Here is a 24,938-nt window from a genome sequence, read left to right on the forward strand (position 1 = left end):
GGAACTGCAGCCCCTCGGTGAGAGCAGCTCAAAGGGCCTCGCTGGGGCCAGTGGCAGAGTGGGTGGGAGGAACAACAGGAGGCATGAGCAGGGCAAACGAACACGTTACTCCGTGCCTGTCAACTCAGGCTGCTTGTTTTGGAGACAGGATAACTGAGTAAGAGGTAGTGGGGGCAAAGGAAGAAAGAGAGGAAAGTGGTTGCAGGCCAGGAGGTCTCCAAAGGCCAGGAGACCAGCCAGGAATCTGCGCAGGGGGACAACTCGGTCAGATCTGCTCCCAGGCACGTCTCAGCCCCGGCATGCTCCCAGCCTCGCACCAGCAAAGACCGGCGTGGCCTCCCGTGTTTTGTAACGTGAACATGCCAAATGTTAAGCAGAAGTGTTTATTTTTACTGCTAGCAATGGGCACTGGTATCATGGGTGTGGAGGAGCGAACTGCGTTTCCAAATTCCTCTCCAGCGCTCCTGTAATGCAGCTTCCCAAAACCGGCTCACGGTGGTGAGCGATGACTGTGGCTGGCAAGGACACGCTGGTAAGGGGCCGATTGCTCAGACCTTTCCAAACAAGCCAGCGTGATCCCCTCTGTCCCAGGGGTACAGCACAGCTGGCACGGCCATTCCTGTGGCAAACCGAGCATCCAGCCAACACGAGCCTCTCTCTTCTCTGCCCGTACAGGCTGTTTCCTCCACTTCCAGTATTGCTCTCGCAGGCTCACAGAGCTATTTAACCGTAGCTCTAGCAGGCAACCAGGCCTAAACTGCAGACTGCAGTTTTTTTTCACCAAAAAGGCCCATAATCTCTGCAGGACGTGATGCCAATTTTGCACGGTTCTGCAGAACCCGGTCACTGCGCCCTTGTGGTCGTGTGGATCCTGTGGGCACTGGCCACACATCCTGTGCCAGCTCCCTCTGATAGCGCCGGAGGCTTTGGACTTTGGGTACTTTGGACTCTTGTGTCGCTTGGAGCAAGGTCTCTCTGCAGGAGGAAGGCAAAACTGAGCAGGGCTTCAGCCCTCCGCTTGATTTTCACTGGCACAAAAGACTCAACGTTTTCATCACCACCACTCAGGCCCCCACTACCGCCTCATGCAAATCCACCTTGTTAAAGCAAAGGGCAGCGCAGCAGAAGGGTAAACTGCAATACAAGCTACAAGTCATGTTCATTAAACATGTGGTGCAGTCACCACAGCACAATCCATCAAAAACCCACACTCATATTTCAGGCAGATAAGTCATAGTATTGTTAATGTAGTAGCAAAAAGAATTAGCTTTGATTTTCCACCAGGTGTCTCCTATATGACCTCGCACAAATTATTTTGTTCGTTGTGCTTCAGGGCCCTCCTGGCAGGATTGCCCTTGCAGGGCGTGATCATGGGAGATAAATACACAGCGTATCCACTTCAGAAGTAGTTGTCAGCCTGAGTTTCCCGAGAACCTGCTTACCCTCAGAGCTCAGAAATATTCACTACAACCTAAGGGGGAAAAACAAATGTTAATCAGAGCATTGTTTTCTAGCAAAAACTCCTCTTTCAAAAGGTAAATGCCAGAGGCTACATATAAAACCATGTCACACATGCAATCTTGGGCAACCTTTCTATTCGCAGAACATGTTATTACGTGGCACAAACAATGAGGTACCACCTCAGAGTGCAACTACTGCAGCTTAACAGGTTGCAGGATAATTGCACGTAGCTGGAACATGGATCTGAGGCTTTTTTTTCCTGTTTTTTTGTTTTGTTTTGGGGGAGGTGGTTTATATTAATGTAAGTAAGTCATAAAAAGCTACTGACTTCATATTCCTTAGTGTACCTAAATAGGTATGGATATGTAGCCAGCCACTGTAGCACACAGTTTGTAAGTTTATGCTGGATGCTAAAGCTGTATGACATCCATTGAATATATACTGGTATAGGTAGCAAGCCTGAATTCTGCAGTGAATGGGTTAAAAAAAGGAGCTGTCTGGACATTCTGGATGCTTAACAAAACAAGCTGAAAAGAAACATGGAAGTCCATGAATCAAGGTTATCTCACTTGCATTCTTTCTGTTATCTCTTTCTAGTTAACTGGAGACAGTTTTAAGAAACCATCCTGGAGACAGTATAAAGAAAATATCATAAACTTCCCTGCTGTTTGGGTGTAAAAACTGTAGGAAAGAGGTGAAAAGTACTGTTTTCTCTTAACATTCACAATCACAAAAATTATTTTAGGGCAAAAGAGAAGACATTTGCAGATACTGGACTACCACCTATGAAAAGAGCTTATTCTTGTGAAGAATTATAAAAATTCTGTTTTATAAACTGAAAAAAAACCAATATTAACAACAATCTTTGATGACAGAAAAAAATCAGCTGCTTCCAACACACAAGAGTGTCCAGTTTCTTATGATCCCAGGAAAGTATTCATTAGCACTGCGTATTTCTGCTGCAATACTGCATTCCTCAGGCATTCCTCCAGTGTAGCAGGTCTCTGCCTTTTTGCAGCCTTGACTCCTATTACAGTGAATAGAGTTTAAGGGGACCTTTGTGTGAACCATGACTTACTTCTGCATGCAATTCTTTCTTAAAACTTGTTTACAGCTTCTTAATGTTCTAATTGCTTGTCCTAATCACTTTCACATTGTCCTTTCACATTGAATGGGGCCACTAAGAAATTACACATAATTTTTAAATGATTATAGGAATTTAAACAAAAAAACAAAAGACAGTTTCTATAAACTACAGTCACAGGTTACAAAACATTTTCAGAGCTCGGATCTTCAGAATGGAAGTTAGCATCAAATGCAAGCCAGCATTTATTATAATAAAACCTATTATTTCTGATTCGGCAATATCTTTTAAGTACATGCTTGTTACAAACAGAGAAATGAAACTCTCTGAATCAAAATCAGTCTCTCTTACAATGAAACAGTGATTCCAGCGGAGCAGGAATATTTCGAGCCCTTGTTAGGAGAGGCCTTAAGTACATTTGAGTGTTTTCTGGAGGAGTGATACTTTCCCCAACCAAATCTCTTGTTAAGCAACAAGTTTGCACAGAGAACTGTGTGTGTATGCCAAAACTGTGGTATTACCACCTGGAATCATTGAGAGGCCCTTCATATCCGTCGGAGGAGACCCTCTCTGCAGCTCCCCACTGCAGGTGAGGACCAAGAGCAGAAGGGCTGCTGCAAATACTGAGCCTAAGGGATTTCAAAGCAACTCTCAGACACTGCCAACCACAGCAACCGTTCGCGCTAAAGAACCAGCCATTTCCAACGATTGTGCCACCAAAATCCCAACCCCAGGATGTATTTCCAAACCTAAGTACAAATCTGCCCGGCGTGTGGCGGGAAAGTTGCCCCGCCCCACGTCCGCCTCCGCCAATCACAGCAGCAGCCCCGGCCCCTCCTTTGTGTTTTTGCCGCGCGGAGGGCAGTGGCGAGTGATGGGCACTCGCGTGGGCCAATCGGAGCGCGCGGCCGCGCCAGGGGGGCGGGGAGACGCGGGCGGCCGTTGGGCGCGCGCGGCCCGTGGGGGTCCCCGCGGCCGCCATGTCGCTGGCGGTCGGCGCGATCCGGCGGCTGGACGAGGCCGTGGTGAACCGCATCGCGGCCGGCGAGGTCATCCAGCGGCCCGCCAACGCCGTCAAGGAGATGCTGGAGAACTGGTGAGGAGCCTGGCCGGGGCCGCCGGGGCGCCGCGCTGCGCGGGCTGTAACGTTGCTGCCGTTGCTCCTGGCATTTAGTGGGTTAAACGGTATAGTGTTCCGTGCTGTCAGAAGGAAAAGGACGGGGGGCGGGAGGAGGGGGTAGAGACCCACTTGAAGCAGAGGAAATTTCAAGATGACTGAAAATCAGGCCTTAAATGGAATTTCAGATCACCTCTCTAATTTGTCTAATATCTCTTGAAGCTCTTCATGCGCTCCAAAGCTTTTCTTTCTCCTTGCAGTTTGGATGCTAAGTCTAGCAGTATCCAGGTGGTAGTTAAGGAGGGAGGCCTGAAGCTCATCCAGATCCAAGACAACGGCTGTGGTATCAGAGTAAGTAACCTGGCTTGGCAGCTGAATGCTGAGGTTTGGTATTGGCGCTTAAACTTCTTTTCAGTTTAGAAATACGCGTTTCTTGTCTTGAAATGACTTGGAAGCAAAAGGTAACTTTTACTTGTTTGCCCTCTTCACACAGAAGGAAGATCTGGACATTGTATGTGAGCGATTTACTACCAGTAAACTGCAAAAGTTTGAAGACTTGGCCAGTATTTCTACATATGGTTTTAGGGGTGAGGTAAGACCTTTGACAAGGCTTTGAAACTGTTACATGTGCTTGGTTATCCTAATGTCTCATTCCCAGCATTCCTGGTGGACAGCTGTGTTTGCTGAGATTCTGCCTTGGCATCGGGCAGGGTAGGGAGATGTTTCGTGTACAGAGGAAAGTCGAGCACTGAGGAGATGAGTGAGACACAGAGTGTGTTGTTCCCTGTTGGACTGAAATTGGGAGAATCCTTTTTTCTTCCATTTTTTAAAAAGCAATTGAAGGTAATGATATTAGTTCATTCTCTGCCAGTGCATGGAAACAGAAAGCTTTTAAAAAATAAAAAGGCAAGTGCAGAGCCCTTGTGCTTCGCTGTGGTCAGCAGGCCGCTTGGTTCAGTTTTGTGCTATGTTAGAGAACCAGTTGCTGTGTCTGCTAAAACATATCTACTGTAAGGTGATCCTTAAAAGTAGCTGACAAAGTTACCACTAATGCCAGTGCGGTAGCCAGCGGCCGTCTCCTAGGTGGGAAGTTGCTTTCTTAATGCTTTTACCCCTGAGGTTTTTCTGTAGCAATGTGCCACCTGGAAAGAAAGAGGAAGTAACATATTTTAAAGCTGTGTTTGTGATATTTATAGAATGTGTTTTACTTCTCTTAGAACACTGAAGCAAAGCTAGTGAAATACATGAAGTTATGTGCTGTCTGTAGATAAATCACTGAATTACTGAATTCAGGTTTATTCATTTTGTAACTGCATTTATATGTGAAATTCCAATGATTTGATATTATCCTGGCACCAGAAAAATTTTCTTCGCCAGCTTTGCCATCTGTCTTTTGTGCCTTCTTGTTCTGAGAATGCCCTGGGGAATTAAATTTGCTAATCTGATTCATGTGACCCCCTCCATTTGGGCAGTGTGAGTTTAGATCCACTCCAGATGCATTCCAGAACGGCTGGACGTATCACGATGCTTAGGGTACCCAGACATATCCCTCCTTGCCAGCTGCAGGGATCAGGCTTTGCTGGAGCTCCCCGCTCGCCCTCTGCCTGCTGAGCGTCCCTGCAGTCAGTGCGCCCGGTGCCAACGCTCTGCTCACGGGGCTGTGCAGGTCTGTACACTGGCGTTTCTGAGAAGAGCAGTGTAACCGGGCTTTGTAATATTGCATAGAGACAGAGGAAGAGCTTGGGTTGGGCTTGAGAAGAAGCCAGCAGAGCCTTCAAAACCAGCTGCCTTTCCTTAGCACAACAGAAAGGAAAGAGCACCGCTGTAGCATTTTTGCAAGCCCTCTTGTAGTTACGTTCACATTGGCAGCTGCTGGTATTGTCAGACAGGATGAAGTGTTGGAAAAGCCAAAAGAAGGTCCTGAGTAACCAATAAGTATTGTAGGCTTTGAAATTCATTTAAGCTTTGCCAACCTGCAGTTTTCTTAGGAGGGTTTTTATTAATTGTTTGCAAGTGGTATATCAAAGTTTAGGATTGTTGTTTGAAGTGTGAACACTCATTCAGAAGTTAATGGTTTCTTGAGCAAGACTCACAAAGATTCTTTGTTTTTCCCTAGGCATTGGCTAGCATAAGTCACGTTGCCCACGTTACAGTAACGACCAAGACAGCAGATGCAAAGTGTGCGTACAGGTATGCTGCTCGCTGGTCATGTAGCATTAGGTAAACAGATGTATTTCTCTTTACAGTGGTCTTAGTAACACGGCTCTGCCTGAGACATGATAGACAAGAGGGCAGCCTCTTCAGAGCAAGGGATATCCATTCTGGGATCCAGAATGGATCCAGCGGATATCCAGAAGGGATTCTGGGCATTCAGCATGGATCCGCCAAGGGGAAATCATGCTTAACCAACCTGCCAGCCTGCTCTGATGGGATGACTGGCTGGGAAGATGCGGGGAGCAAGGGGGGTGTTGTCTGCCGTCACTTCAGCAGGGCTTTTGGCACCGTCTCCCGTGCCATCCTCGTAGCTAGCGCAGCAACTGCGGGATAGATGAGTGGACTGTGAGATGGACTGAGAACTGGCTGAATGGCAGAGCTTACAGGGGTGAGATCGGGGGTGTAGGGTGAAGAGAAGAGACAGCTGAGAGGGGTCTCATCACTGTGGACAAGTACCTTAGGAGAGGGGCTCAAGAGGATGGGCCAGGCTGTGTTCAGTGGTGCCCAGCAATAGGACAAGAGGCAGCTGCCACAAACTGAAGCCCAGGAAGCTCTGTCTGAATTTGAGGGGAAACTTGATTGTGAGGGCAGATGTAAAAAAGGCTCCGAAAGGGAGAAAAGCTAGTTTGAGTGATCCTTTATGCCTTTATGCCATATAACATGCTAAAAGAATTATGTGGGGCAAAAATCTTCTCTGCTCAAAATGTTGTGGACCAAAAGGAGATGTCTTTTATACGTTCAGAGAAGAATTTCTCATTGGTATAATGGAGGGTTAAGTCTAATGAAAAAAATATTTTCATGTCTGGACAGGTCTAGCTGTTAATGAAGAAATACTGGGTATGGTATTCCTGTCAGTGATGCCAGTTCTCATCAAGCAGAAGCATGGGGGTAGCAACCAATTGTCAGCATCCCAAATTTTTGCTGGGAGGAGTGATGAACTGCTGATGATGGGATTTTTTCACCCTTTTTTTTTCCTCTCTCCGTCTTTTTTACTCTCAATGATCTAGGTATCTGGTAACACCTTATTTTTGTTTTCTGATTAGAGCTACTTACAGTGATGGAAAAATTAAAGCCCCTCCAAAACCCTGTGCGGGAAACCAAGGGACTCAGATCACGGTACTTTTGTGTTTCTGCTTTTCCGTATCCCCCTGCTGCTCTCTGGCTATTACCCTTGTTGTGAGTGTTACGTGGCAGTCTCACCTTAGAGGATGGATGCCTCATAAATAAAAATGCCCTCAGAACAAATTTGTCTGTCCTTATTAAGAAGATGGGTTTCTTGTGACCTTTTTCTCTGCAGGTTGAAGATCTTTTTTATAATGTGAATACAAGGAGGAAAGCTTTAAAAAATCCAAGTGAAGAGTATGCAAAAATACTTGAAGTTGTTAGCAGGTAAACTGAAACAAGAGGCTTTTTTTTTTTTTTTTCCTAGCGCTAAGGAGAGCATTGGGGGTTGGGGAGGGATTGACATGTGTGTGGCTTCTTGACTGGTTGTTTTTAAAGTGTTTGTCAGTGTATGGTGTTTGATAACAATCCAATAGGATAAAGAAAATCCAGAAGAGAAACAGTGTAGTTGCTCTGTTGCTATTATTAGCAAGAATTGCACCAAACCGAAGTCTAAATGGCAGTTTCACCCCTCCCCCAAAATCAGGTCAGCTGCAGGGTGTGATGTTCCCTTGCTTGCTCACTGATTCAGGCATCTTTGGCATGTGAAGAGCCTTAGGCAGGATCTATACAACTTAACCAAAAAACACTTTACACTTTCAGTAAACAAAAAGTTAGTGAGAAGTAAAAAGACACTGTGGTATAGTATCTATTAGCATAGTGCCCCTGTAAGCTCCTAAAGAGTCGTTACTGAGCAGGCAGGCACAGGCAGGAGGTGAAGGGTTGGCTTCCACTGCTTCCTGACTGTCTCATCTGCAGACTCGCTGACCATCTGCCTACCAACTCACTGGCCTACCTACTTTTTTTTTTTTTTTTTTTTTTTTTAAATGTTGCCTTTCTTCTCCTGAATTCCGAGCTACTAACTGTTTCTCCTGAATTCCCCGCTGCAACAACCTGCCCTCTTTCTGCACGCTCACCTTTCTTATCTTGCCTACTACTTTGTGTTCCTTCTCACAACCCAGCATTTTTTCTGCAAGTCTGGGCCAAGGTTGAGCACCTGAGCTCTGTCAAACTGGGCCTTGGATCCTCCCGAGAGGGAGCTCGGAGTGGAGGAGCCAGCCTCTTCTCAGATCCTTCTCCATAGAACTTGAGAACTGTTTTACTGAAGAGATTTTATTGTACTTATTAAGCTTGTGAAATGCAATCAAACTAGCTAGATTGTATAGGTTAGATTAGTTGGTTGGTTGGTTTGTTTTTTTTTCCAAGTAATAACCTAAGCTAATCCTTGAAGTTTATATAATTTCAGCTTAGTTATAAATAGACCATTTCACTTTTTTTTTTTTTTTTTGAAAGCTATTAATCTACATAAGTTCAGATAAATTGTATTAAAGTAATTGAAATTGCTTCTGTTACTGGTTGCTCTTTCATACATGGCACTCTTTTTGCCTTGGTCTCAGGTATGCCGTCCATAACTCAGGCATCAGCTTTTCAGTTAAAAAGGTATGTAAAGGGTTCTTAATGTCCTCATATTTTTCTGAAGGTGACAGCACCGCTCTGTGCTGGATGGCATCTTTTGCAATGGGGCTGTTCTATAGACCCTTCCCAGGTGCTGAAATGTTGAGGTGTGTTTTTGTATCCACACTGGAAAGCACATCGATTAAAAGTGAACAAGATAAAAGGAGCTTGGAGTCTCCTATGTTGCCAGTGTTTTATTTTGTGTTAGCTTTAAGAGCTGTTTCAACCTTTTCTGAAAGTCTGGTTACTAGTAATTGTATTAAGTAAGAGTCTGTAGCATGTGGTCTACAGCACTGCTGATACTTATTTACTGAAGTGCTTAGGTTCCCCACTTGCAAAGATGGGTTATTAGCCCAACGGACCTTGCACCTGAAGTGGTCAATAAATTATTGTATTTCCATGCTGTTTGCCATCTGTTGTTTTTCTTAACACAAACAGGTAAATAATAAGACAGATTAAAAAAAAAAAGTTGTATGTTTTTGTCAGAAATGCATATTGTTGTGGTTAGTGTATTTCTGAGACTTTGAGCCAGAACTGTGTTACTCATTTCTGCTCCCTTTATAGCAAGGTGATACTATGTCAGATGTTAGAACCTTATCAAATGCCTCAACAGTGGATAATATCAGGTCCATCTTTGGAAATGCTGTTAGTAGGTACGTTTACCATCAGTTTTCATTTTGACATGATGTGTTCTGCTAACCTTCCTATTCCTTTTTAATAAAAACACAGACTCTGCTAACTTTACATATATTTGCTTTAAAATGAGTTAGAGGGAAGAGGAAATGTTGCAATAATAGAGAGGTTTCTCTTGCTTTGTAGAGTGTGTGGCTGTCTTTTTTTTTCTTCAATCAAAGGAAAGGGGCGAGTTGTGATGTAGTTTCCCTTTAATGCAGCAGAAGGAAGGTATCTGTGTGTAGGTTTCCATCTGCTAATTGAGAAAGAGATGCAGGTCCAGCTTGTGATAAAAGCTCCTGGCCTCCTCCTCACCATGAAAATTTTACCTCTTCTTAGTAGCTAATTGTTTGCACTTAAATAACACAACTGAAAATTGAAGCTGGAATATATGGAGACTGAATTTGAAATAAGTAGCCCATAAGCCTTTTTATGTTAATTTTCAAAGCTGGCATAATGCTTTGCTAGATGATAATACTCACAGATTGCAAAGTCTCATCTGATTTCCCAAGCTAATGTATCACAAATGTCATGCAGTCTGTGAAGACTCTTATTGCTAGGATCTGTACCCATGGGAAGAAAAAAATGTTTTGAGTTCTTAATAGCCCACTATATATGTTTAACAAGTGGACACAACAGTTCAAAAAAACAAGGTGACCTTTCCTGGGCTGCTGACAATTTTGGAGTGTCCATGTTTGCCACCGTTAGTGACTTAAACTGACAGTTCTAATGAAGTGGATACTGTGATATAATCAGGTATTATAAAGATATTCTGGGTGACTTTATAGAATCTAATCCTACTGTGTTACTGGTTTACTTAGGGAGAAATAAGCAATTGGTGTTTTATTACTCTTATGTGTTGAAAAAATTTTAGGGTTGACAAAGAATGCGTAAGCTCTACAACAATTCTAGTGTTTTCTTTAAGGGAAACATAAATGCAATGTATAGTAGTGCATTCTTCCTTGTGAGCAGTAGCATGACTGAAATTTATATCAACAGCAGAATTCTTCATTTCTGTAAAACTCTAGAGAACTGATAGAAGTGGGCTGTGAAGATGCAAGCTTGGCCTTTAAAATGAAGGGTTACATAACGAATGCAAACTACTCTGTGAAGAAATGTATATTTTTACTCTTCATAAACCGTAAGTTAAAAATGCATGTTGTAGAGTTGTCTGTTGCATGCGTAATAATAATCAGACAAAATCCATTTCTCTCAAGAACTACAAAAAATATTCCAAATATGAACTTCCCTGAAGACGACTGAGGGGTAAATATTCCAGTTCATGGTAGATAAGATTTCTTTTATTTCTACGTGCAATGTGGGTTATATTTCAAACTCTAAAATACTGATACTGGCCCTAAAGAAATTCAGACTTAAGAATGTCAAGTTTATGGCTGCAACAACATTGGTGGTGCCTGCAGGAAGCCATGACTGTACCAAATAATGGAAAGGTAGTTTGGTTATTCCAGTTTTAGCACACTGAAAAAAACTCTTCTAAACGTAAAAAGAAAAAATTAGAAGCACACTAAACTGACGTTGCGTATTCCTTAATTTATATTAAGATGTCTGCAGGGGGTAAAAAAGGAGTACAAGTGATGCCCTCTGAAGATGCGGTGTATGAAGATTTTGGTCTAACTAAAGTGTTGGACATCATGCAGCCAGTGTGTTTCACTGATGCATGTAGCATTTTGCTCTTTGTTTCAGATCGACTGGTAGAGTCGACTGCTTTGCGGAAAGCCATTGAAACTGTCTATGCTGCCTACTTGCCAAAAAGTACACACCCGTTCCTGTACTTAAGGTAAAGTAATAGAAAGCGGCCTTTTACTGCCTTTTACTGCTCGTGCAGCGTGTGGAGGGAGTGGGTAGGTTTAAAAAGCCATTGGTATCCCTGGTGGGAGTGTTCGGCATCACATTGAGCTAGGTTAGTGCTGAATAGGAGAAAATTCAGTATGTATTTTCCATATTAGAAAGATCATTACATTAAAAATCTTTAAAAGGAAGGCCTGATTTTCAGAAATAGTAAGCACCTAGTAATTTCAACTTTGATATTTGTAATTTCAACCTTTGCTATTATGAGTTAGGAAGATAGTTGTACTGGGGATAAAGCAGAGCATTTCAGGCCAGTCAGGGCTTTTATTCCAAGCTCCATCAGTATTTTTCTTTTCTAGGATTTCTGTTGTGTTCTAGAGAAGCAGAACATCATCATCTCCGTTCTTACTTATTACTGTTTTTGGTATGCTAGTGTAACAAAAAGAGCATTAATCTTTTGCCATGCATGTATGGAAAAGGTCGGTCTTGTTCTTTTGAGCAATAAAGCGCTGGCACTTTAATAATAAATAAAGTGAATGCACTGCAGCATTCAGCTCTATTCCTGCATGGCAATAATGCTAAAAGACAGGGCCTCAGAGCTCGTTAGTTCAGGCACACTCTAAGTAAGTTTCTTTTCAAAACTGTTTTTGTAGTAACACAATGGAGAGTTTGATTTAAGCTCACCTACGTTAACTGATTTTGAAGAGTTTGGAATCAAATTCTTCACACAGACTCACAAACGTAGCAAGGAAATCTCACTGCGGCTTTCAGGACTTTTTTGGCTTAATTGCATAGAGTTGTGGCCCTAGATCTGATGAATCTTTTATAATGTTTTGCAGCCTGGAAATAGCTCCTCAGAATGTAGATGTGAACGTGCATCCTACGAAGCACGAAGTCCATTTTCTTCACGAGGACAGTATTCTAGAGCGTGTGCAGCAGCACATAGAGAGCAAGTTACTGGGCTCTAATTCTTCCAGGATGTACTTCACCCAGGTGAGAAAACACGTTTCCACTGACCAGTGTACTAACAGTGGTCAAGTTTACTCTGTTCAATAGCACAGTTTAAGCAGCATTTGGTAGCTATCAGTGTTATGCTGGTAGCTTCAAGTTTCTGCTCTATACTCAACTTGCTTTAATATGCCAGTGTTGGCAATGAGGCAGTAAGCTTACTGGAAGAAAAAGTGAATGAAATTTAAAAATAAAAAATATTTTATGTACCTATCTGCCAAATATCTGTTCAGTCTTTTTGGTGTTACGAGTGTGCTGTGCTTCACATTTGGTTTGTTTTTATTCTGTCCTGATTCTGTGGGGTAGACCTGTTACTGTGGTAATGGTTTTTTTATATACATATTTGACAACACCTTGGACTTAGTAAGTGGAGAAAAAACAAGGAAAAAAATCCATTACCTCTGTATGTAGTGTAGTGTAGGGACTTGCAACTACTAACATTTGAAAACAGATCTCCTTGTGCTTGTTGACACTCAAGATTTTGTCTTTGAGACGAGGCAGTGTTCACAGCGACTTCCTTACCTGCCAAGACGCTGACGTTTGTGTTGTGCTGATAGTGAGCACAGAGCTGGTCGCCTGTGTGAGCGGTTGACACGGTGTCTCCGCAGTGCGAATGTTTCGAGCAGTGAGATGGTGTAAGAAGCTGGCAGGGCGTTGGACTGTGCTCATTCTCTGCTCCTCTCTGTCTTCTGTATCTTCATGAAGACGTTGCTTCCAGGGGCCGACTGCTCTTCCAGCGAGGTTGTGAAATCAGCAGCAAACTCTGCGGCAGTTACCAAAGGAGCGGGTGATAAAGTTTACGCGCACCAGATGGTCCGCACGGACTCCAAAGAGCAAAAGCTGGATGCTTTCCTTCAGCCGGCCAGCAAGGCCCCAAGCACAGGCCCCGCGGAGGCGAGAGCCGGGGCAGGAGCAGGGCTCCTGGAGAGCGCAGCTGGGCCCCGGGATGCGGAGATGGAAGATGTCAGTGCTGAAGCTGAAGTCGCCGCTGCTCAGAGGAGCCCGGGGCCGGCAGGGGGTCGGAGCAAGAGCCCAGGCGGGTCTCCTGAAGCGGTGCCGCCTCGGTAAGTCTCCTCTTTGCTGAATGGGAAGTGTTACCTACTCGTTTCTGGGCAGTGCCACCCAAGAAACTGAAGTTGTGAACCATGTGCTAGGCAACTTGTGGTAAGTTCTGTAGCTGGAATGGGAGATTCTGTGCAGTTTGGAAGGCCAGAAACTAAGTAGTGATGTTAACTTTAGCTTAGAGAACTCTTATTACGCTGTATGTGTTCAGAGGTTCCCCGTTTTGGAGGGAATAGAAAATATATCATTGATTTTTTCAGAAAATACCCTAATAAAGATATAAGCACTGTAACTTTTTTTGTAGCTTTGAAGTGAATTATTCTGAGAAGCCAAAGTGATTTGAGAGAACCTGGTTTGTATTTCTTTTCTTTCCTAGTATTGCAGTCCCTAAGAAATAACAGAATTTTGTGATGTGATGTGCTGTTTGGAGCCTGATTGGCTTGATGCTTAAGCAATAGATGCATCAGATGTAATCAATGTTAAAAAAAGACTTAAATTCCCATATGAATTATTATGCTCTGACAAATTGTGCCTAGGAAGTGCAACAGAACAGTTTTCCCTTTGGAGAAGCTTGGGGAAGCCTTCTGCATTTCCATCATTACTGTGAATTGACCATGCCCTGAGCTGAGTGTGAGTGTGATAAGAGGAGATGTTTCATTTTCCTTTCCCGATGGCAGAAAGAGACCACGTGAAGATACTGACGTGGAAATGGAGACAGATGATAACAGAAAGGAAATGACAGCTGCCTGCACCCCCCGAAGGAGAATTATTAACTTGACCAGTGTATTGACTCTCCAGGAGGAAATTAGTAACCAGGCACATGCAGGTAAGCAATTATCTTGCTCCCCAGGATTACTGATGCTGTGCCAAGCAAATGTTTGTTTGGACTGCTGAGAAAGGAGAAAAAAAAAAAAACACATTAAGAAGGTGGTCACATTAGTCCACTGCTGCAAGTGAGCTTCTAACAGAAATGTTTGTTAAATATCAAGGGGCAAACTGCCCAGGCAGCTACTAAGTGGTATGAGCTACACTGGCCTGGTCAGGATTCCATGTTTGTAAACAGATGTTTTATATACTTCCTTTTCTTTTCCTTGAATTTATTTTGATTTTATGCTAGCTACAATGAGGGATCCTCCACAGTTAAAATGGCTCTCTAATAAGTAACCTACAACCGAATCAAACACTAAAAATATTGATCTTTAGAAAGCATGTGCTCCTGATAATATCTCACAGTAGGCTGGTAATTCTGTATTTGTATTCCTTATCTGACTACTGCTGTTTAAATACTGAAATCAGACATTTACCCATGCTATAAAAGCAGCACAAAAAAGTAGGATTTGTAGAATTTGTGCAGCTGGCTTTGTCTTGTCTTTACATGTATGAGAAATACATACAAGTTACTTCTATAAGAAAGAAATGCACTTTAACTGTATGTTATTTCTTTGGAAAAGGCAACACTGCAATTTGGTCAGCTCAATGTTTTGTACATGCTGTTTTAAGAAAGACTGTAAATAGTTATGTCCTTTGAGGAGTGGCTAAAACAGGCTGCAACTGTGGAATCTCACTTCTCAAATTCTCAAAAGAATTTGGACCCTATCTATCTGCCACATTTTGGAAATGTAGTCTGTTGTATTTTGGTGAAAGGTTATTCTACATCTGCAACCTTGTGTTAAAATATGTCTTTATTCTCTTACTAATCTCTCACCAGCAACTGCTCTAGAAAGTCATGCTCTTCAAGTCCAATACAGAAATTTTTAAATAAATTTTCCTTTGTAGCTTAACTATTGTATAATCTTTCTCATTTATGCTTTAATATATACGACTATATGCGTATGCACACAACTGATTAAGACTTCAAAACATATATTGGTAGGGGCTAGTACAGGCCCATAGTACAGGCCTGAATGGAAGTTCGGGACCTTCATCTTGAAAAGACCCATTACAACCCAGGCAAGCAAATCTGTCCGGCCAGGGTTGATGGAATTAGGGATATATGATTTTTTTTTTTTTCCCCCTCAGGTCTTCAGGAGATGCTACACGATCACTCCTTTGTTGGCTGTGTCAGTCCTCAGTGGGCTCTGGCACAGTACCAGACAAAACTGTATCTTCTCAATACAACCAAACTCAGGTAAAGAAGCTATCTATCTATCTGACTTGTCACTGTTGAAATAGCTGCTCGTGACCACACTAATTAGGAGGGAGAAAGAAATGAGAGAAAAACTACTAACGCTTTCTTGTCACCTGTACAAAATTCATGAGGCTAAGAATTAAGCAATCAGCTCAGAAAGCATACGTGTAGCTACAATTTTAGGGTGAGTGTGTAAATCTTAAACTGTTTAGTTAAAATAAGATCTTTGTTAACCTGAAGAGACCTTTCTGATGTTCCCAAGATGACCTTTACTTTTCCCTCTTTACATATAGATCTTGCAGTGGTCATGCCCATGTAACTAACTCACTCTTGTACTTCAATTTAGCCAAGAACTCTTCTACCAGATACTTATTTATGACTTTGCAAACTTTGGCATCTTAAGGCTGTCTGTGAGTATCAAGCCTATCTTTTTCTCAGTTTTTTTTTTTTTTTTTTGGTCAAAAGGAAGCTTGATAATGGAGCAAATGCTGTTAGTGCTGTTAGCAATTTTGTAGCTACTGCTGGGAGCTGTGATACTGGCCCCTTGTTAATCTCACTTTTGGCTACTGACTGAGTTTTGTTATCTGGTACTGTACTGGGACAAATAATTAATACATAAGCTCTCTTTATCAGAAGTAGACTGTAAAGTGCTACTCCTTATCTTGTAACTATCAAGCACGTTACAGAATCTTGGATGCTGCAGAATCCTGTCAGTAAAAAATTAGTATTTTTGCCTGTTTTTAGATGGATAGGATACACGGAACTGCTCACTTGTGGACCAGAGCCAATTAGATTATAGTTGAAGGAACAAATGCATTTTAAAGAATGGGAGGAGGTTTGTGATTATTAACCACAGTTTTGCCTCCTCTGCTTTTAGGAGCCAGCTCCTTTATTTGAGCTTGCCCTGCTTGCTTTAGAGGACCCTGAGAGTGGCTGGACAGAAGAAGATGGCCCCAAGGAAGGGCTCGCCGAGTACATTGTTGAATTTCTGAAGAAGAAGACTGAAATGCTGAAAGATTATTTCTCTCTTGAAATTGATGAGGTGACTAAACTATGCTAGATATTGATGAGGTAACTGTAGTAGTTTGCTTGCTTCAGAAATGCTGGGCAGGTGAAGAATATCAGTAAGAACTTAATACACCCCTTATTTTATACAATGCAGAACACCCTCAACAAGTGTGCTATTTCCCTCAACCTCATGTGTCTGAAATGTTTTCCTAGGAAGGGGGAGTTGTGTTTAGCGCCTTGAGATGGAGAGGAACCCTGAAATCAGGTCTCTTTGACCTGGATGGTCTAAATTCAGGCCTTCTCAGTTTATAAATAACAAACCACAAACCAAAGAGAAACCTCCCCAAAATTCTCCCCATGCTACCTGCCCAGAATCAGACTGTACAAAGATGCAACTCAGATGTTGTTAAGGCGCACTAAGTTTCAATGAAAGGACAAATATCTGGTCTATAATAGACAAGTTTTGATGCATCTACTGTAAGAACAAAGAGCACTTTTCCTTTTTTATGGACGCAGCAGTATTGCATTACAGGAAGGAAACCTTATGGGATTACCGCTGCTGCTAGACAACTATGTCCCCCCTCTGGAAGGGCTGCCCATGTTTATCCTTCGCCTGGCCACAGAGGTATGTTTCCTTAATAAAAAGGAGTGTGTTTGTTCACTTCTTTCTTAAATGAAGAAGGCATTTGTAATTTTAATTAGCTTCTAAAGTTGTGCATGGAAGGCTGGAATGGGTTTAAACAGCCTGTTAATATACTTAAGCTTTTGCTGTGGTTACTTAATAGTTATACTTTTGACCATAACATCATGAGTGCTAACCTAATGAGAACAGATACTCACTTTTATTTGAAAGCCTTCAATTCTATCCATCTTATTTCTGTTCCATTATCTGCATCAAAATGATCCAACTACTTACAGTTTTTTCATATTAGAAGTTTGTATCTTAACTGCTGCTCAGATTTTAAGTAGCTTTTCTTGATTGTAACAGGTAAACTGGGATGAAGAAAAGGAGTGTTTTGAAAGCTTAAGTAAAGAATTATCCATGTTCTACTCCATTAGAAAGCAGTACATAATAGATGACACCAACCTGACAAGCTCTCAGGTATGAGAATATGTAACTTGTTATATGAACACATAAATAACTTGAACTGTTGACCTCCAGTTCCAGTTGTACTTTCAGGGAAACGAATCAAGTAGCAGTTCAGCAGGAGTCTGAAAGAATACATGGCTTAGCTGATCTGAAGAACTGTAGCATTGTGTATTGTAGCATATGCACCTCTGCACTAGCTTGAGGCTTCTTAGAGGCCAGGGTGTTTTTAACCTGCTGAGGAATAAATAAACCTGGGATACGTTTCTGTAGAATAAAGATGCAAGTATACTTTTAAGACACAATCTGGTTAGGGCAAGTACCTGGCTAACCAACTAACCATTCAGTCAAGTTAACTAATTCTGCCTGTGATACCACTAAAAAGAGTATCCAGAACTTAGTAATCTGATTGTATAAAACAAACCTTTTCTGTAATACTAGAAGAACTTGTATACTCGCTGTAAGTTCTTTATTACTCAAGTTGAAAAGCTGCTCACCTTTAGTGCGAGGGAATGAGTTTTACCTTTTTTCCCCCCCCGTATTTCAGGCTGAAGATTCTGACTCCGGCTCAACGGGCTGGAAGTGGGCAGTGGAACACATAATTTTCAAGGCTTCCAGGACTCATCTGCTGCCTCCTAAGCACCTTGCAGAAGATGGCAACATCCTGCAGCTCGCTAACCTGCCTGACCTGTATAAAGTTTTTGAGAGATGTTGAGCAAGTAGCTAGACGGACTTGTGCATATGTAAAAAGCATTCATTTTGTATTCTATTTATTTAATAAAGGACAAAACTGGAATCTCTACTGGCAAAAAAAGGATTTAATATCAGACTAACATGATAGCAGGCAAATGTTATTTTCTTCCTTCTACTGAAGAATATTTTTTTATTTTAACTATGTCTAAGCCCAGCTGAAATTAAGCTGAAAAATAAAATCTTTATGTTCAATCTAAATGTGAAGCTGCCCTTCTAGGAAATGAATTTGGCTAAGAGAGATAGAGCTTTAACTTAATTGAAATTATATTGCTTTAACTCAGCTTGCCCTTTGAAAGCAACATTGTGGGTTACTTACCTGTACTTGTTTAAGAAGGGCTGTTGTATGACAGTATCTGCAGTGCCTATGTGACATTATACAAATGGTTATGCAAGGCACTTAAATAATTTTCTATTACAGAGTCCGTAAGTGTGTTATTTCAGAGCCCCTGCCCTGCATTTCAGCCAAGGATTCCAAAAATAAAGACAAGACACATAGGACAGGTAACAAGTGCCTCTGCAACCACAAGATACTGCATTTCGAGGAGCAGTTGCAGATGGAAACTAATTGCTGGCTCCAGGATCAGAGGGAAAGAGTGGTCTTGCCAGGAAGGAAAAGTGCTGGAGCTTTAACTTGTGCCCTAACCTTTCCTACAAGGCCATACAAGAGTCCTAGAATATCACAACTGTTCTCACAAGGAGGATCCCAGAGAAAAATCCTCTCCTTCAGAAGCATGTTCCAGCCTCAAGGGGCTGGTTAAGAGGAAGTCAACCAGAAGCAGACATGTTTCACACACCCTGTAAGTCATACAGAAAGAGATATTAGCAGAAGCTTTGTACACATGAGCATCCCCTATCCTCAGGGTACACAACTTAAAAACCACTGACTTCAGGCCCTTATGGTTTCTTTGGAATAAGCCCCCAAAGAGAACATGCAGAGCTGAACAGAACAAGAAACCATCTATGTTACCACCAACCTAAGTCTGTCCTTTTAAGACACTGACACTAGGCCCTAGACGCCGAAAAATGAGTCTCCCCATGGAAAACATTTTTCCTTCCCTGTAAGTCTAAGAGGCATCTAGCACAGAAACCAAACATGAAAGAGCACTTAAATTTGTGAAAATGGCTTTCCTTCAGAAAATAGCTGTGAAAGAAGTAGAAGCAGTAAGACTCTTGCTTACAAACATCCTGAAACCTGTGTTGCTTTGAGAACTCCTAAGGAGTGATTTGCTACAGGAAAACATCTGGTTTCCATCTAAAGGATTAATTCCTCTCAGATCAAGTGCTGGTCTCTTTCTGGCCTGAGGCTAAGTCTAACACGGGTTAGTAGCCCAACTTCAAATGATTCAGAACTGTAATTCAGCAGGTGTCTCACATGCTACATGCCAGCTGGAAAAGAAGGCAAGCTCTTAATAGCATTTCATGTCCAACAAAAGTGGGCTACAGCCAAAAATGACTATTGTAAAGAGATCGAAAAGATATTATTTAAGAATATGAAGATCACCATTCAGTGTTAGAACTTTGTTCTATCCTGTTGGTAACTCAGGATTTTAAAAGAAAACAAACACCTTTTCTGGTCAGTAAAGTGTCCATTTAATAACCTCCTTAGCCGCATTTCCCACCCCCTTCCTCCCGCTTTACATTTCATTTCACACCTAAGCAGCAGATGACGTACAATTTGATAGTGTGTAACACAAGGTTTTAAATCTGTACTCTGTATCTATACAGATAAAAGTATAAGATACTCTTATACTCCTGTATCTGATCAGGGAGTACCAGGGGTTACTATTTTACAAAATTATCTGGAACTCAGATGTGCCCATGCAAAAAAAAAAAAAAAAAAAAAAAAAAAAAAAAGGCAGATTTTTATGTACAGTCCCTATTTATTTTCTTATAAATTCAAATATTTTACAAAAAAAGCATTTTCAAAATGTATAAAGTTTAGTGAATACCCCGTATGTATTTAAAATAAAATGTTATCTGATTTCAAACGTTATTTCAACAATCTAGCGTCATTGAAGACTAAATTGCACCATATAAAAGGCACTTGTGCTGTGTGATGTCTTGAGCAAATATAGTTGTTAGTTTATAATACAGTGTCTTCTGAATTCATGCAGTTGTCTCCAAGCATCAAGCATCATTAAAGCAGCCAAAACAGATTGTGAGTAAACTTGATTCCACAGTTGTGAAAACATTTTCTATCGCTAAGTCAATCATACAGCATTGTGCTCCAGCTCTGACTCTAGAATCAAACGCTATGGAAAAATTGCTGTCATTCACAGGGGAATTCAACCTACATTTCATTCTCTCATAAGTTACAAAAACATGATGCCATTTAATTATGAAACTAAAATACCATCGAACAGCTCGGTGTTCCAACAGTTTGTGACAATGAGAGTCTGTACTTAAAAACAAGCTAGGGGCTAGTTATTCAAGGAGCAGTGCACAGTATTCTTTAATTTGCACTTCACTGCTGAGATAAAAGCGCAGTCCGATTTGCCTTCATCTTCTCCAGCCTTTTCATCAAGTGGTTATTGGTCATCTCCATTTCTTCAATCTTATCCAGTGCTGTTCGTAACTATAACATGAAAGCAAAAGTTATTATCACTTTAAGCTTAAATGGACTTTCTGCTGTTCTTAGCTCTTGATAGAGGAAATAAGACAGGAGCACAGCTAAGTTCCAGCTCCCCGTGAAGTGCTGACACCTGACACAGCTCCCTATGGAGCTTCCCAGTAACTTTTCTGAAAGAATTAGATCAAAATAATCCAAAGCATCACATTTTGAAGAAAATGGAACTTTAGATCCCTCCTTCCAAGAAAATACTGTGTTAAACTGTAACTGGTAGTACTTTATGTGCTATAGTTGTCATCTTCTGAAGGCAATACTAGTGGCCTCTATTCAGAACACTTCAAAGCTGAAACAGAACATTACAAAAAGGGAGAGCTTGGAGACAAAGGAGAACGCCCCACAGCTGAAAGCTGGGTGCGACTCAAAGCTCACCTCTCGCTGAAGCTTCCTCTTCTCAGCCTTGAGTTCATCTTCCACTTTTTCTGCATTTTCTGCAGCACTTTTGTATCTTGCAACCTGGCCCTCAAGTCGTCCAATCTGCAAACCCAGATAAACCCAAAAATGTAACAGGGTGCTCCACCTGCCTCTCCTAAAAAGCATTGTATAATTGTACCCCAAGCCATCCTCCAAATTAAACACAGATTCTTCCTCAGGAAGGAGGCAATTAAAATGGGTTAGCAGCAGCCATGACTGCAAAGAGAGGGTTTAAAAGTAGTAGTAAATTTTCAAGCAGCAGAGTAAGCTGAGGGCAGAAACTTGCAGTACCTTTCACAGCCTGATGAGGGTGACAAGAAACAGCAGAGAATGGAACAGAGTAGGGGAAAGAGCACAGAAGACAGAACAAGTTAAGGTAACAGAGCAGAGAGGAGCTGAGCAGAAAGCCAAGAACTGGGGAAAACGTGGGATTAACAACAAAAGGTGGAAAGTGGAAAAGCAGAGACTGTGAGAAAAAGCGTAAAGCAGAAAGGAGACAGCAACTGTAACTGGATAGGCTGCATGGTGTCTAAATTCTGCACAGTTCTGCGTGCAGAGGGGACTCAAGACAAAGCACGGCTGCGACTGTGGCATTCAGCCCACTTGCTGGGTTGCTTTGTGTCCACCTCCCTGCCCCACTATTGCATAGCTGTGGTTATTACTCATTGCTGTGCAAGACAGAATAAAAGCAATTGTAGTTCTAATTCAAACTATAATCTTTTAAGTGTTTTTAAGCATTGCTGAACTATAACCCCATTTGTCCCAAGAGTTGATTTGCAGGAAAAGGGAAACAAATCTCAATGTAATGCTGGTTTGTGTAAACTACAAAACAAACAGTAAATCAAGTTATGAAATAGGTTTTCATGCATTTGTTAAGAAAATTCTTGTAAAGGCCTGCAGAGCAAGTGCCATTTGCTGTGATCTGAAAAAACATATACTTACATTTTGTTCCATAGTAGTTATATCTTGTTCAGCTTTTGAAAGCTTGAATTTGTATTCACTAATTTGTCTATTGGCATCTCCTAGGAAAAACACATGACATGCATTACTCAATGCAATTCTCTCAACAGGCAGTTTCCATTTAAACTCAAATGCATTAAAATACTCTATTAATCAGAAGCCTATATTCAGGACTATCAAGAGGTAAATGTTCTTTTGGAAGTTGTATTTGAGAGTAAGTTTCAGTTTTCCTGTTAGATAGAGAACACAACAGTTACCATTATTTTAAGAGATTGCATTACATTTCAGATGCATAAGCCCACATGTGCATGCTTTAAAACAAGCACATTTAGATCAGTAAATTCTTCACACACACAAAAAAAATCAGAGAATCAACAGAGTAACCAACACACTGCAAATTGGCTCAAATAGGGAGAATTCCCACAGTGTTTAGTGTAAACATCTGGAAAAACAAACGACTGATAAGGAGCACAAGGCCTGAACCTGCTTGACAAGAAGATTCTCAGGAAACTTTGTCATATTTTAGTGCTACTGTTCAGTGCTGACATTGCCAGTGCTCTGTGCACACTAACTGCAAAATGATTATTAAATGACAGTCTGTCAGATGAGGAACACTTGTAGCTTAAGAAACAGCTTGTTCATAGTGGCTTAGTGCTTGTATGAAGCAAGACATATTCAATTTTAATAGTTTGAGTACTTACTTCACGAGTAAAGTTTACTTTTCAATAAGTATTTTCAATTAAATATTTTTAATTTTCAAGTTTTGGCACTCATGCTAAGCAGTATTGCCATCTAAGAAATAACCTCTCAGAAAAGGAAAAGTTGAAGAAATAGGGGAGGGGGTTGGAAAAAAACAGTAAGAAATTTCCTGAGAGGAGACTTACCAACAAACCTTAGCTGCTCATTCATTCATACAACCAGTTTGTACAACTTCATAGAAAAGACACTAGGAAGAGTCTGTTTCCTCTCTCCACAAGAAAAGTATTTGTGGACAGTAACTATGTACCTACTCTGCATTTCAAATAGCTGCAAGTCAGAACCATTTTCTAAGCCTGTTGCATCCAGATCTGTGCCATCACTTCTGGAGTATTTCTGCCGTTCTTCTTCCAATTGCATCTTCAGTTTTCTAACCTGAAACAGGAGCATTCTCTTGTTAAAAATTCAGCTTCCAGCACTTCAGTTATCATATATCTAAACTTCAACAAGCCAAAATGGTAAAGCAGTCGTGAGATGCCTCTAGTTGAGAGGGTTTGGTAGTTGGAAGCTGGCAACTGACCGCAGCGCTAGCATCGCCGCTGCTGGCCAATGTGCTACCTGCTGCCCAAGCCCAGCACCTCGGTCAGTGCTGCGGGGGCCTCAGCACAACGCAGGGGCACCCGAAGGGGCTGCCTTCCCAGCAGGACATTCAAAGGACTTGAGCCCTGTCTTTCTGGAGTTCCTCCAAAAGATTCTTTTTCCACTCTTGGCATTCCACTCTAATCAACAACATCCTAGTGAGTTTAGGGAAAAAAATAATCCATAGCTTTTGCGGGGTGGGGGGCTGGCCCTCTCTTTTGTTCTACCTGGACAAGTCTGCGGTGCATGCTAGTCCTATGCTGCTGGCTTTAGGCTACAGGAGCTGTCTCAGGATTTTTCCCAGTAGTCACGGAGCACCGATTCCTCAGCTATGTCCTCTATATCTGAAGTCCATGAAGGAAGTGGGAATTGTTTTGTCGACTCTCTGTTATCGAAATATTGCCCTACAGATCAATAGTATGGGAATTATATTTTCAAAACTCCCATTTGTGATATAGCATACTCAAAGCATAAAAGGTCCATTAAAATATATACACACAAATACACACATAAAATATTTAATAGTCACAATTCAACAATAGAATTGGGTATTCAGCAAACACTAGAATTAAAGTCGTGCTCCCAGCAAAAAAATATATTGACAACACCACTTAAATCTTGAGATATCTTTAACTGGATGCACAGAAGTGACGCTGCTCTTAACAAAAGCTTGCTGGACTTGAATTTCTTGAGCACTCTCTTCTCGGTACTAAGCTGCATTAAAATATATAACTACTTTGATAATATTATATTTTCCCTCTGAGTAACTGAAGTGATGAAAGGAATGTTAACATGGAAGGAAGAGCCTCTTAAGCTTGCAAGAATGTCAGTTTATTGAATTCAGTATTTTGGCACAGGACAAAAGAAAAGAGATAATTTTGAGTATATGTAGGCAATTGTTGTTATGACAGCTTGGGTCCTTCACCAACCCAGAACCAGGTCACATTGATAAGGATACTTATGGAGCTGATAATTCCCACTAGTCAGCCAGGCTGGAAGCGAGTATTTGCTTTATATTAGCACTTAAATATTTAAAGCATCTTTACACTTGGCATTTATTGTTAGTATGTAACTATTTGCTGGGAGACACACTATTAAAAAGAGGACACATTTGGATATCCTTCTACAGAATTTTTGAAAAGGATTGCTTTTTTTTTTTTCACCTGGGACAGTAACTCCTCCTTTTCTCCAGCCAGTTTTCGTAGCCGCACATCTAAAATGAAACAAACCAATTAAAAATCAGAGAAATCTGTAAGTAAAAATGTCATAATCTTGTTAAATTGAAAAGTAAAATGCTCTTCAAACCTAAAGTTTATATGAGAATAGAATACCTTGATATCTTAAATAATATCAACCTTTAGTTAATAGCAGAAAAAGGAAGATATTTAATTCATTGTTTATTAGTATAATAATTTTAAAAACAAGATTTCCAACTGTATCAAGTATTCACTAAAAACTGTCAACTGAAGTGTCAACTGAAAATTATCTTTGAACATATGTAGACTTAGAACAAAATTGTTTTATAATCCAAATGACTGAACCAGCTATTTCCAACAGTTTTTTTAATGGCAGCATACACTCCTC

The 24,938-nt window shown here is 41.3% G+C and overlaps 2 protein-coding genes across 8 annotated transcripts in view; one reads left to right on the forward strand and one right to left on the reverse strand.

Moving 5' to 3' along the window:
• The first annotated feature begins 3,495 nt into the window (after positions 1–3,495).
• Positions 3,496–18,144, forward strand: MLH1 (mutL homolog 1). The gene is made up of 19 exons (XM_010223799.2): positions 3,496–3,641; positions 3,923–4,013; positions 4,156–4,254; positions 5,779–5,852; positions 6,920–6,992; positions 7,174–7,265; positions 8,435–8,477; positions 9,057–9,145; positions 10,193–10,305; positions 10,869–10,962; positions 11,813–11,966; positions 12,687–13,045; positions 13,721–13,869; positions 15,063–15,171; positions 15,518–15,581; positions 16,049–16,213; positions 16,712–16,804; positions 17,168–17,281; positions 17,814–18,144. Exons 1-19 carry the CDS (start codon positions 3,526–3,528, stop codon positions 17,979–17,981), a joined length of 2,259 nt encoding a protein of 752 aa, XP_010222101.2. The 5' UTR covers positions 3,496–3,525; the 3' UTR covers positions 17,982–18,144.
• A 1,909-nt stretch (positions 18,145–20,053) lies between these two features.
• The window catches only part of LRRFIP2 (LRR binding FLII interacting protein 2), a 38,286-nt gene continuing 33,401 nt past the window's right edge, over positions 20,054–24,938 (reverse strand). For all 7 annotated transcript variants that reach the window (XM_010223797.2, XM_088521360.1, XM_088521362.1 and 4 more), the window contains 5 exons: positions 24,518–24,567; positions 23,030–23,150; positions 22,002–22,081; positions 21,018–21,122; positions 20,054–20,594 (listed from right to left, as the gene is read on the reverse strand). In XM_010223797.2, coding sequence (XP_010222099.1) covers positions 20,484–20,594; positions 21,018–21,122; positions 22,002–22,081; positions 23,030–23,150; positions 24,518–24,567 — 467 coding nt within the window. In that variant the 3' untranslated portion in view covers positions 20,054–20,483. The remainder of the gene's footprint in view (positions 20,595–21,017; positions 21,123–22,001; positions 22,082–23,029; positions 23,151–24,517; positions 24,568–24,938) is intronic.

This window comes from Tinamus guttatus, unplaced genomic scaffold, assembly GCF_059628265.1.
Source record: "Tinamus guttatus ecotype Peru unplaced genomic scaffold, ASM5962826v1 Tinamus_guttatus_pri_ptg000119l, whole genome shotgun sequence".
NCBI lineage: Eukaryota > Metazoa > Chordata > Aves > Tinamiformes > Tinamidae > Tinamus > Tinamus guttatus.

Bases quoted from the DNA above. Each gene is read 5' to 3' on its own strand.
- MLH1 (XM_010223799.2), top strand. From the start codon at position 3,526: ATGTCGCTGGCGGTCGGCGCGATCCGGCGGCTGGACGAGGCCGTGGTG. The intron at 8,478-9,056 runs GTATGTAAAGGG...CTCCCTTTATAG, and splicing joins TCAGCTTTTCAGTTAAAAAG to CAAGGTGATACTATGTCAGA. The intron at 9,146-10,192 runs GTACGTTTACCA...GTAAAACTCTAG, and splicing joins TTTGGAAATGCTGTTAGTAG to AGAACTGATAGAAGTGGGCT.